At 33.2% G+C, this 13,567-nt stretch overlaps 1 protein-coding gene across 2 annotated transcripts in view; it reads left to right on the top strand.

Annotated features, from left to right (window-relative positions):
- The window catches only part of CNTN1 (contactin 1), a 362,269-nt gene that overhangs the window by 308,290 nt on the left and 40,412 nt on the right, over positions 1-13,567 (top strand). For both annotated transcript variants that reach the window (XM_032420205.1, XM_032420204.1), the window contains 2 exons: positions 3,722-3,956; positions 6,472-6,575. In XM_032420205.1, coding sequence (XP_032276096.1) covers positions 3,722-3,956; positions 6,472-6,575 — 339 coding nt within the window. The remainder of the gene's footprint in view (positions 1-3,721; positions 3,957-6,471; positions 6,576-13,567) is intronic.

Below are 13,567 nucleotides of genomic sequence, written 5' to 3'. Positions count from 1 at the left end.
CCTATAAGCAACTATAAGAGCTAATAAACACAATTTAAAATGTTGCAGGATACCCGGTCAATATTCTAAAGCCAATTGTTCTTTTATATTTTATTGGTTTGCTGCTAATAAAACTTAAAACAAACAAACAAAAAACTAAGTTGCAAGATTTACACTATGAATTCAAAATTTACTAAAGCCACACCAATTAAGACAATGTGATACTGGCATAAGGACTGATATCAATGAAGTAGAGAGCCCAGAAATAGACTCACACTCATATAAACAATTAATTTGCAAAAAGGCACCAAAGCAATACATTGGGAGCAAAGAAAAACTTTGCAATGGAAGGTATTAGAATAATTGGATATTCAACTGGGAAATGTTTATCCAAAATGAACCTGAATGTTCTTCAGCATTGCTTTGTCCAATACACTAAACTGATGGGTTAGTCCTTTTCTAGTTAACATTAGTTAAATATGTATTATCAGTGTAATAATGTATTATCAGTGAGTCAAAATACTATTTCCTCTATTATGGTAATACTTCTACTGCAGAAGTATTATTTTTTTTTTGTAAAAATAATTATTTAAGTTAGAAAGCAACAGATGTTTTATTGATAGCTCCAATGTTAAAGTATAAAGTAAACAAAAATTACCCATGATCACACAACCTAGAAATCACCCAATTTGACATTTTGGGGTGGTCTTTCTAGTCTTCTATATATAAAGTCATAAAATTTGTATAATGCATGTTTAAACTTATTATTTTGCATGTAATTTTCTTTTTGTAAGACTCCTTGAGATTTAATTATTTTTATTACTTTTAATTATTATATTTTATATATAATATGTTTATTATTTTTGTTTGCATGGAATATGACAGTATTAATTTTCATTTCAACATATTTTCATGACATCTGTAATTGATTTTCAAAAGACAAATTTTAACTGCAAGCTTTATCCAACTTGCACTTCTAATAGACATCTATTTCTGGAGTATCTGCCAAGCTCATAATGACTTTTCTTCTGTGGAAATTATTCATTTCACAATCCTCTATCAAAATGTAACTTTACTTAAGGAAAAAAAAGAAAGGAAAGAGAAAAAAAATCAATGCTCAAAGCACAAGAATAGATTACTAAAATTATTTTTTTCTTAAATGCATGTCAGATTTTACCTGGCTTGCTATGGCTTCATATGCAGTTCCTATGCAAAAATAGATCCTGGATGTTAAGGGATCCATTGGTCTAAAAGATTAGACAAACATTCAGCTATCTAATTCCAGATATATCTTGAACTCACTGTGGTGTGGTAACCCAATATTAATTTATAGCATTCTGTCTGGACATTCAAAGCCCAAAGACTTAGTTAAAAAAAAACTTTTGTATCAACACAGGTTTTTATTTTTTTATTTTTTTTAGAGAGAGAGAAAGAGAGTACACATGCATGCGTGTGCAAGAGCAGGGAGGAGGCGGGGGTAGGGAGGGGTAGAGGGAGAGAGAGAATCTTAAGCTCCATGCCCAGCACAGAGCCCATTGCCAGCTCCATCTCACGACCCTAAGATCATGACCTGAACTGAAATCAAGAGTTGGTGGTTCAGCGGACCATCCGAGCCACCCAAACACCCTCAACACCTGTTTTTAAATTGGAGTTTGCTTTTGCACTTGAAACTTACTTTGATCACTAGTGTAATCTATTATGATAAATCTGTCTCAGAAGTCACTCAAGGGACTTGTTATTAAAGCATCCAAAACATTTTGTTAATTTTTTATGACCCATAGAGGAGTTCTGTATCAGAGACTGTAATGTCTGAAAAACACTGCATTTCAGCTGGATATTTGAAGTGAGAGATATTGTGGCGGAGAAGGCTGTGATAGTACAGGCGTGTCTGAATTAGACACAGTGACATTTACTTAGGTAACATGTTGATATAGCTCCATGCACCCATTAAATATTTTTAGTGTTTAATCACTGCAGATAGTCAAAGAGCACAACCTAGGTTCCAAAGGATTTTTTGAGAAGTGCAGAAAAAATAACAGGTTTTAATCTTTGCAAAAATCAAATTGATTTCTATAAGTGGATATTTAGCAAAAATTGACTTCACTCAGTGCTCTGTAGTCATATTTTATTCTTGGCATTTAATTTACATTCTTAAGTAAGATTTAGAAATAAAATGTTGAATCTCAAGTTATTTAATTTGTAAGCTTTAGTGTCACTGTAACATATATAAGTGCAGATATTAAGAAAATTAGAATACTTTACTCTTTTATATGTGGCTTGAATATTTTTTTTTTTAACTCAGTGGGTATCTGTTTCAGAATAAGATGGGGATGTTATCAAAATTTCATGATTAGAAAGCCTTTTCTAAAAATTTTGAATCAAGTCTCTGGTGATACAGCCTGAGAATCATTAATTTTTTCCAGTTTTATTGAGGTTTTTTTTTTTAGTTTGCAAAGTTTTTTCCACTTTCATTAAGATTTGAAAACTCTGTAGATGATTCTGGTATACTCTAAATTGCAAAAACTAGGGAGATAACTATCAAAAAGAAAATTGTTTAAACTACAGTAGAAACATTATATTTTCTAATAATGTAAAAAAAAATCAAAATTAGTACATTCTTGGAATCATGCTTTACGATTTACATTTCTATACCATCATGTTCAACGTAAGTGTATTCAAGCAACTGTGGTATATTTACTTCAAGGTTTTTCCTCATGAAAACTTAAGTTTGATATTTCCAGTGAAAAAGTAAATATCAATTTGCATGTTTATCTTTTTGACTTTTTTAAAAAGACTAAATGATGAGTATTTACTAGAACTAGCTTTGCCATTATTTATAAATAATGAATTGTCAAAGCTGACATGAACTTTATTGAGCAGTTGACGTGTATAATTATAAGAAACTCAGAAAATAATGCCAGACAGAGCACTTTCTTCAATATTGTATCAGACAGGGGCCCACAGCCAGCCTCCTACAGATGAGGGCAGCATCATCTCTTCCTTCACTTTCTTTTTCCCTCTGACCAGTTTCCACTGTTTGATTATTTTTTTTTTCCACTGTTTGATTATAAGACAGATCTTCTAGAGTCTTGTATAACTCTCTTACCATTGCCTTTCCACTCTAAAGAAATTAATTTACTCATTCATTAAATATTTCTTGAGGCTTTGTTCTAGGTCCTAGGGATAAATATAAATGAAATTCACAGAAACTCTTCCCTCATGAAACTTATGCTCTAGTAATTGAGAGAACAATGACTTGGATAAATACGTTAAATATGTAGTGTGGATCATAGTAATGTTAAAGAGAACAAAATAAAGCAGGGAGGTGGGATATGGGGGTATTATGGAAAGACTCTTGAAATGGCAGATTCTGTGGCCAGGAAAGACCACAAGTAAGTGATTTTTACCTCAAGAAAGTGAGGGAAGGGGCCTTCTGTTGTATGGAAGAGCATCCTAGGGATAAGGAATTGAATGTAAAAAGGCCCAGAGAAGGAGCCCCCCCCCCCCCCCCCCCCGCCCGAGATATTCCAAGAAGAGTATCTTTGGTAAGTGAAGTCATTACTTGTTTGAACATGTTTTTGCCTTGGCATTTTCAGGCAGCACTAACTTGTGAACATGGTTTTTAAAGTACATTTTTACAAAGAACATACTTTCTTGTGTATCGTTATTATTATTTGCTTTGAATTTTCCCCCTATTAAACTGTATTGCTTAAACCTGTTTAACATTTCAATTTCTGTGTAGCCTTTGTCAAGAGAATACCACTACGGCAACAATTTTGGTTACATAGTGGCGTTTAAGCCCTTTGATGGGGAAGAATGGAAAAAAGTTACAGTTACTAATCCAGATACTGGCCGCTACGTCCATAAAGATGAGACCATGCGCCCATCTACTGCATTCCAAGTTAAAGTTAAGGCCTTTAACAACAAAGGAGATGGACCTTACAGCCTCACAGCAGTCATTAATTCAGCACAAGATGGTAAGTAAAAGAAAGACCTTACTAATATGATGAGGGAGGGGAGAAGCCTAATCCTCTGTAGGCATTTTGTTTGCTGCCTTTTAGAACCTACTTACTAAGATCTTTTCATACTACTAGGCATTTCTAAATGAGTATTCCTTTGATCCAAATTAAAATGTCACTCTATACATTTAAAGAAAGACAAGAATGCCTCCAAAATCTTTTTCATCCTTTAGATCATGTCCATGATAGTTAGGAAATCTCCACTAAAATAATTGGCTTAGACCCCTGTTCCTGGCCTCTTGATTCTAATTTTGAAGTCAGAAATTCTCCATACTTGATTGGAACCTCGGTATGTCTGTGCATTCACAATATTTACTGCTTATAAATTACTTAACGTATACTTTTTTGGGAGTAAAATTTCCCCCCTTTAACCTAAAAATTGTATAATTATAGCATTTATGTGACTTTTTTGTCATTACAATAGAGTACTAAAATTTTATTAAAGGGAATATAAGCATAATTCTATGAAAAAGGAGTCCGAAAGGCAGTTGAATTTTTTTCTTGGAAAAGAAAAAATTTGTCTGGAAGACTATTTAGGGGGTAAATATATAGATACTGGCTGTCTTTGTTTTTCTAGAAACTTTAACTGATCTGAGCATGCTCCTAAAGGACTCTATAGATCTATGCTAAATAATATATAGTTTTAGATTATACATAATGATATTAATTTCTGTGATTTCCTATTTAAGTTATTATGCTTTTTATTATGATTTTCCTATTTAAAGAAAGATAAGACCTCCTTATTTTTTAAGATCTCATTATATCTCCGTACTCATCAGCACTATGTAAATATTAATGACTAGAAAAGCAAATAGGGATTTCATTGCCTTCTGACTTAACACTTTTGTCCTTGGCCAAGTTCTCTTTTCACATGTATGAAAAGCACAAATGGATAGTGTAAAGACTTAAAATTATAAGAGATACTCCTCTGATCTCTTAAAGGAAAAACACTCTATTCATTTACCCAGTTTGCACTATTTTTACTTCAAAATAAACAATTAGCTATCCCATAGAACTCACATATGCTCTTCAGTCATAGAGTTACTAGTTTTCATATTTGTTAAAAACTTAATGTGCATTCAAATCATTCCATGCTCTTTACTGACAACACAAACATGAAAGGCAACCATATATATATGAATATATATGTGTGTAGGTACACACACACACACACACACTTTTTAAGTTAGTTAACTAAATACATAGAAAGAATAAAAATAGAAATTATTTAAGTTTATAATCAATTCAGGTCTTTTTAGTCCCAAGTAATAAATCTTACATTCTCTGTGCTTGTGCTGATTCAGCAGAAATATGATAACTTGACTCAGTGTTACCAGTTTGAACAATATGAGTGCATTTCACAGAGGAAATGAAAGTAAAAAGCATTTTACAAGTTATCTTCTCACCCAATATCAATTTTTTATTGCTTTATTTGATGCTAAAGTAGTCAGGCAAAAGGCCATGCCTGTCATTTCTTTAGTCATGGCCATCTGCCTTTAATTATATTTCTTTTCTAAATGTTTCATGGGTCTCATAAAACCTGCATGTGCCGAAACTTGTATAAGTGTTCATCTTTTCTTTTACTACTAAAAAATCAATCATAGTGCTACATGTTTACCTTGATTCAGAAAGGCAACAGTGTTCATGTGCAGGACATTTCTAACATAAAAGAGGATTATAGCTTGTTAATAAAAGACAATAAAAATTGATCATTCTTGCTTAAAGATTTCCTTAGTTTCTTTGTGTAATTTTCATAAGGGATGTAAATTACTTTTTTTTCACTGAACAGAGGCCTTTTTGATACATACTTGACTTGATGCCCAGTTGGAAGATTAGACTTATAAAAGCTTTCCTGAGCCCAAGAAGCAGTAGATGTCACAACTTGTTTCAAAGGATCTTAAAAAAAAAAACAAAAACTTATGCATAAAAGAGAAAGAAGTATCTCTACGTAGTATCTTTAGCTCATGTAAATACAAAGTATGAGAAAATTAAATTAATTGTAGTGAATAATGTTTTATAATAAATATCAAATTTTCTATTTTTGATAATGTAGAGTTGATAAACTAAATATAATAATTTAATCTGCATCAATGGGCTTTCTTAAGCAGATTAGTTGGGAGAAATGCAAAAAAGAATTAGTACAGTTCTTACTCACAGATATTGGAGAACTCCATGAAGCTTTCCATATTTTTTGAAAGTGTGTATGTATATGTGTATATATATGTGTATAAGTCTATGTTAACATTCATGTAGATGTGTGTGCATATATCATTGATGACCATGAAATAAAGTAATATTAGTAAAACTAGAGAAAAACATAATAAAATTATTTGACTTATTTTATTTTACAAATATTAAAACTACTTAAAATATTAAAATATAGTTTTAATCCATTCATTCAGCAAATGGTGCTATTTGAATTTTGTTATATAAGCATCTTATATAAAAATATAATGTTCTCATCAAATTTCAGCTCCCAGTGAAGCCCCAACAGAAGTAGGTGTAAAAGTCTTATCATCTTCTGAGATATCTGTTCATTGGGAGCATGTTGTAGAAAAAATAGTGGAAAGCTATCAGGTGAGTTCAATTTTTATCAAACTATGTACATTTATTCATAAATATATTAGCATAAGCTTTCAAATATGTTGCATCTTTCAATGCTCTGTGGCCATTGATTTATGTGGCAACTAATACTATAATCTCTGTATTTAATATGTCAGGCATTAATAAACTATTGGTTTTTTTTTAAGATTTTATTTATTTATTTGTCAGAGAGAAAGAGAGAGAGCAAGCAAGCACAAGCATGGGGGTATCAGGCAGAGGGAGAAGCAGGCTCTCCACTGAGCAAGGAGACTGATTGAAGGCAGACGCTTAACCGACTGAGCCACCCAGGCGCCCTATAAGCTAATTGTTAAGAGTAAGGCAGAGGTTCCTAACTGGCTTATCTAGGAGAGATGTAGAGTCCTGTGCATTCACAAACAGTCAGCCAAAATAAAAACTAAGGTAATAACATTCATGGTTAAACAAGATCTTTTGAAGCATTCTCATAAAATGCTGGTGAATTTTAAGTTTTTTGGAAATCATTTCAGTAATTTATAAAAACATCCTTAAAATGTTTATTCTATTTGTTTCAATAGTTCTACTTCTAAAAGTCCCTATAAAAGAAATAACTATAAAATATGCCAAATATGTGTCTCATAAAATAGACACATATTTTCGTAAGGGATCTTTCATAAGATCACAAATATGTGATCTATGAAGGCAGAAAATTGGTAACATTCAAAATATCCCAAAGAAAACTTCCCTTGATTTGAGTCTTTAAAGACCAGTAGGAATAGCCAGTTAGAAGGGGGAGGATTTATATTAGTTAAAGGGAAAAAGACATGGAAACCTGAAGCTGGAATGATAGCTGGGGTCTTTAATATGATGCTAGCAAAATGTAGATGTGATTATGCTGGGAAAGTGAAATCATCTCATATTTTTAAGCATTAAGAGGAACTGGCAACATCCTATCTTTGCAGATGAGGAAATGTATGCCAGAGACTCAACAACTTGCCTCAGCACAAATTAAGTGTCAAAGCAGTATCTAAAACTCAGCTTTTCTGATTCACAGTTCAGGGCTTTATACCAAACCACAGACTCCTCTCTGTTTTAGGAAGTGAATGGACAGTGAGGGCCCTTCTGAAGCCACAGGCAGTGGGCTGCCTGCCCAATCAGCTAGCCCTCTCAATTCTGGTGCTCTCCCTTCTTCATCTGTCCATGAAATATTAGCTCCTCTAGGGCAGGATTTTGTCTGCTTTCCTCTCAGTGCCAAGAACAATGCTGAGCACAGAGTAAACACTAAACAGATACTCACTGAGGGCTGATTGTGATACTCAAGTATGATCAAATCAAGTGTTACAATCTGGCCTTCTCAAAGCCATGTTCCTGAGATGTAACCACAAAACCAACCCCAGGTTTTAACTTTTAAACATGTAACATATCAGGAAACTCTTTTTTTTTTCTTTTTGTCCTGTAGGTTAGGATTTGGGTACATCTCAAAATATCTTCAGATAATCTTTGCAAGGATTCAGCTGAAGTTATTATAAAAAGAGTGGAATGGTGGGAGTGAACTGGAAAGACCTAATATTCATAACTTATTAAATTGACAATTACATTTACAGCTAGTAGAAAAGGAATGGGAAAAATAGAGAAATTCACTAGCTGTTGCAAACCCCTGTAATAAACAAGTTCAAGTTTTCTTGGGAGAAGACATCAGTATTTGGAGTTTGAAAGTCATCTCTTGGACCATAGCATTTTTTCTTATTTCATGGTATTCATTTTTAAGTAATAAAAAAGAGGAAAAAGGATTATTTAATATATAACTCACTCATGAATCGAAACACTAAATATATATTTTGCTTTTTAAAAAACATTGTCTTTGCCTAAGAATTATATATTGACTATTTCATAACTTCCAACTAGCAGAGAACCAAGGAAATATGAGGTGGGAAGCAATGATAATTATCAGAATATAAAAGCTTTTTTTTTTTATTGGAAGTAAGCATCAATTAAGGATTTCCAATTAAATAGCAAAAAATCTTTAGCAGGTAATATTTTCTCAAATGATAATTTTCAAGGAAAAAATGTATGCTATTGAGGAATTTAGTTTCACAGATATCTGACTTTTGCAACTCCATAGTAAGTATAAAATTGTGAGCCCTGTTCCCAAGCAGATATAGGTTGATATCTCAGCTCTATCACTGAGGAATTTGGTACAAAATTTATTTGAAATTTCTGAGCTTTGGTTTTCTCATCTGGAAAGCTGGAAAGAGAGTAATCATGCCTCATAGAACTCTTGTGTGGAATGAAATGAAAGCATTTAATGCTTTTCCCTATTCTATGTCATTGGATATTTGAAGACAATGATGATGATGACAGTGATGAAGATGATAATGATAATATTAATTATAAGAATAATAACATTTGTTGAGCCCTTACAATGCTAAATAGTTAAGCTTATTGTATTTAATCTACATGATCCTAGGGAATAGACCCTATTATTATCCCTGTTTTAAAGATGAAAAATTTGAAGTTTAGAAACATTTGTCTGAGTAATAATTGGCATAACCAGATTTGAACCTAATAAATTAAATAAATTAAAAATATTGGAAATAAATCTCAAAATTATTGTTCCATTTGTTCTTTCTTAAAAACCTTTTGAGTCTTTGACACAGAACCTTGAATATCAAAGAGACAAGCATGAAAGAAAGCTTAAAAGAGAATATCTGTAACATGTATTCTCCTTTAAGAAAATGCCCCTGTAAGGGAGGGGGGTGTCGCTTGACTGAGTATAATGTGGTTATTGTTTCTATTTTAAAATATGATGGGAGAAGCCAGCAGTTTAACAAGATAGATGATTGAGAAAACTAATATCCCAGTGCACTTCCTATAAAAATGTACTCAAGTTCTAAGTTATAAAGAAACAGAGGGGGGAAAAAGTAACACATTAAGAAAATAAAGTAAAAAGCTGGAGGAGCCCATCTCCTATGTGACTGACCCCATCTCAAGGTTAATTTCCTGATATTTCAAGTGAGAACTGTAGGCAATTGAGTTTAAAAATAATCTCTTCCCTTGTGGTTTTAAAATATATTTCAGTAGAGTGTTTAAGTTTTACTCATTTTTTCCTCTTGCCTAGTTAAAGAGCTCCCCACTTCTACCCTTAATACTACTAAGTTTTCCTGCAGTGTAGATGAACTAGAAGAATATAAGAAGTGCTTATCCAACAGGTAAAACATTCACTTAACTTAATGAAAAAAAGCAAAATATGCTATCAGGAACAATGAATGCAAAAACTCTTAGCAGCTGAATCAGAGATTAATGTAGATGATTGGTTTCACAATTATCTTAAAAGATTATCAATCCTGAGTAACCTACTCAGATGTTTTTAAAGGTTAATTTATTATGGTGAGCATAAACTAATATTTAGGAAGCGCTTCATTTTCTTATTTTGATGAAGGCATCTGTCTTCATCTGGATCTCCCCAAAGCAGAGCCTCACACATAAGTGTGGGAAAAGGTAGTGTTTTTTGTTGTTTCTTTTTTTTTTATTAACATATAATGTATTATTTGTTTCAGGGGTACAGGTCTGTGATTCATCAATCTTAGACAATTCACAGCACTCGCCATAGCACATACCCTCCCCAATGTCCATCACCCAGCTACCCCATCCCTCCCACCCCCCCTCCACTCCAGCAACCCTCTGTTTGTTCCCTGAGATTAAGAGTCTCTTATGGTTTGTCTCCCTCTCTGGTTTTGTCTTGTTTCATTTTTCCCTCCCTTCCCCTATGATCCTCTGCCTTATTTGTCAAATACCACATATCAGTGAGATCATATGATAATTGTTGTTGTTGTTATTTGTTTGTTTGTTTTAATATGAACCCAGGGAGCAAGTATGAGGAAAAAGCATAATGAACAGGAAAAGGGGAAACTCGGGGACAAAGATGCTTTATCTTTTTGGCAAACCCTTACAAGAAGCTAATTGAAGCCTACATAGAATTGGTTGGTCCCAGCACCAGTGGTCAAATTTTGAATAGTTCCCAAAGGTGTAAGGATACCTATTTGAATAATTTATATTATTGCTATTCCTTTCCCATGGAATATGCTAATAATCAAAGTAGTCTGGGATTTGGATAAAATAGTTATTATATAATATATTTTTAGAGATTGAGATTTTTTTATGTCAACATCTCATTTTTTTCACTTAATAACCACATTAAAATTTTTTTGGAAATACTGTATTATATCCTTAACAAAGGAATTTTTACTTGTCACATGATTTTTTTTTTTTCAGAAAATTCAGATTAAAAGGACAGAACTTAGAAATCTGATACAGGGACGCCTGGGTGGCTCAGTCAGTTAAGCATCTGCCTCCAGCTTAGGTCATGATTCCAGGGTCCTGGGATCGAGCCCCACATCAAACCCTGCATCGAGCCCCTCATTGGACTCCTTGCTCTGCAGGGATCCTGCTTCTCCCTGTGCCTGCCACTCCCTCTGCTTGTGCTCTCTCTGTCAAATAAATAAATAAAATCTTAAAAAAAAAAAAAAGAAATCTGATACAAAGGTTTATCAAAGTAGAAAATAGTAAAATGGAGCAAGCCTAATTTTCAAAAGTACTAAACATCTTTAGGCACTTCCATAATTGTAACATCCATTTCTATATTCTAAACCCCTTGGTTAAAAGAGTCATTTTTCCTGCAAATTTCTTAAAATTTTCTGGGAAGAGATATAACTATATTATCTTTTTACAAAAGTGGTATTAGTGTAGCACACAAATTTATGGAAAGTGTAATATTCTTTTGCTAAGGTTTTTCTTTTTAGCTTCCTAATACTTTTGTAAAGAGTAAGCTTTCTTGGGGCAAAATGATATACTTAGATCTCTCTGTCCGAGATATTAGTGATTTTATGTGAGCTTAAACATTTTGATTTCTTCCTTTATTTTTTTAATGAGATCTAGAACAGCAATGAACATGTCGGCTTGGGTCCTCACTGCATTCCCAGCACCTAGCACAGTAACTGGTACAAAGTGGGTACCTGATAACTATTTGTTCAATGAGTGAAAGAGTGTCATACTTCAAATGCAGTCCTATGCACCAAAAATAAATGATAAATACCTTTCTGCAAAGAGTTTCTAAATTAGTAGTGGTTGAGAAAGACAAGTCATGAGGCAGTTTCATAATTGTTTAATAAGCACTATGACAGGTTTGCAATAGACGAAGGATGCTGTGGGGATTTTAGAAACATGTAGGCAAAGAGTGAAAATTATAAAATGCCACATCATTAAATAAAAATAAAGATATTTTTTGTTACTGTAACAGATGAAGATGAATTTATGGTTTACTATCCATAAAGCGGGACCCAATCTATGGATGTATGTATATATTTTCTAGTCATGATAATCCATTTCTACTTCATCCAGGCTCTCTTTTGGTCTCCTTAGTGATTAGTCAAAAACAACATATGTGTTCTGCTCCATGACTACAGGTTGTACACTTCACTCCAAGCAATTTTCTCACAGATTACTGTCAGCGTTTCACCACATTGAGAAACTCAGTGAGATGATCAAGATGCAACAGCCCAAATTTATTATCTATTTGGAAATGAAGTGCATGACCAGTGGCTAGTTCAGTGAAAAAAGATGGTACCATATATTACATATATGTATCTACTGTTTATTTTAGTATACTTTAAAAACATTGTAAGTTTTATGTAAACATATACTTTAAAGAGGGACAGATTATTAAATCATTTTGTCTCAGATGCTTTCATTTGTAAAGAGGAACAATACTGTGAAAATTTCAAACTCTCATATTATAAAATAAGGAAATCTATTTGGCACACTTAATAATTCTTTCTGCTCCCTAGTTACAAAGGCATAGATAAGTCACTGCTTTAATTAATTGTGAATTTTGGGCGCCTGGGTGGCTCAGTTGGTTAAGCAACTGCCTTCAGCTCAGGTCATGATCCTGGAGTCCCGGGATCGAGTCCCGCATCGGGCTCCCTGCTCGGCAGGGAGTCTGCTTCTCCCTCTGACCCTCCTCCCTCTCATGCTCTCTGTCTCTCATTCTCTCTCAAATAAATAAATAAAATCTTTAAAAAAAAAAATCCTTTAATTAATTGTGAATTTTAAAAGAGACTGACCATACAATCCCTGCTAAAATTAGATGAATAAAGTCATTTCTCATTTCAGATATAGGTGTAAATAGTAAATTAAGGAAAGCTTTGTTCTTTTCTTTTGTTATTGCCAAAATGCCTCATGGAAATTTGAGAAGGCAGAAAAATTTTGTCACTTTAATTCCTCATTTTTGTACATAGCATCTTCTAGAAATGGTCTTTATTATATTAATCTGGTTAAAAAACTTCTCTTCTTTAAACTGGATAGAAAAGTTGTTATAATGGAATGAAGATTTTGAAATGTGGTATACATCTCAGTCAATAAGCATACATATAAAAATACATGAACTTCAAGGACTTTGGTTTTGATTGCTATAATACATTCTAGATTCGTTGTGAAGATAATGTATGAGGATAATACTACTTTAGTGCCTGGCATTTCATTAGAATACAAATGTTCATTTTATTTCTCTTTAGTCAAGCAATAGAAGAGGCCTTATGTATTATCTAGTTCAAATGCTCACTAAAATATAGGCCATCGCCCTCCTCAGATGAATGTACTCACTGCTTGAACACTTTCAGAACCCAGAAACATTCCTTCTCGAGGAGGCTCCCCTCCTTAGAAAGTCTTGTCTGCCAACCGAGATCTGCTTCTGGAGACATTGGGTGAAATTCTACTTCCTTGGTTCCAAGGCCATCCTTCTGGTCAGATGACAGGAATGCCAAGGAGATCCTCTCAAAACCATTAGGAAGAGTATTATCGACATGAGAAAAATGAATACTAGTAATCAAAATAAAAATATTGCAAAGGAAACCAATTAGCAATTTAGTAACTAGCTTTTGCTCTGAAATGTGCTTATTCTACATATAAACCTTACTTTGTTACCAAGTGAATTTGAGCTGTCTAGTTCCATTTTA

Source organism: Phoca vitulina, unplaced genomic scaffold (genome assembly GCF_004348235.1).
Source record: "Phoca vitulina isolate PV1807 unplaced genomic scaffold, GSC_HSeal_1.0 scaffold23, whole genome shotgun sequence".
In the NCBI taxonomy this organism is placed as follows: domain Eukaryota; kingdom Metazoa; phylum Chordata; class Mammalia; order Carnivora; family Phocidae; genus Phoca; species Phoca vitulina.
The sequence above is the reverse complement of the archived record's forward strand: the minus strand, read 5'-3'. Positions and strand labels throughout refer to the sequence as shown.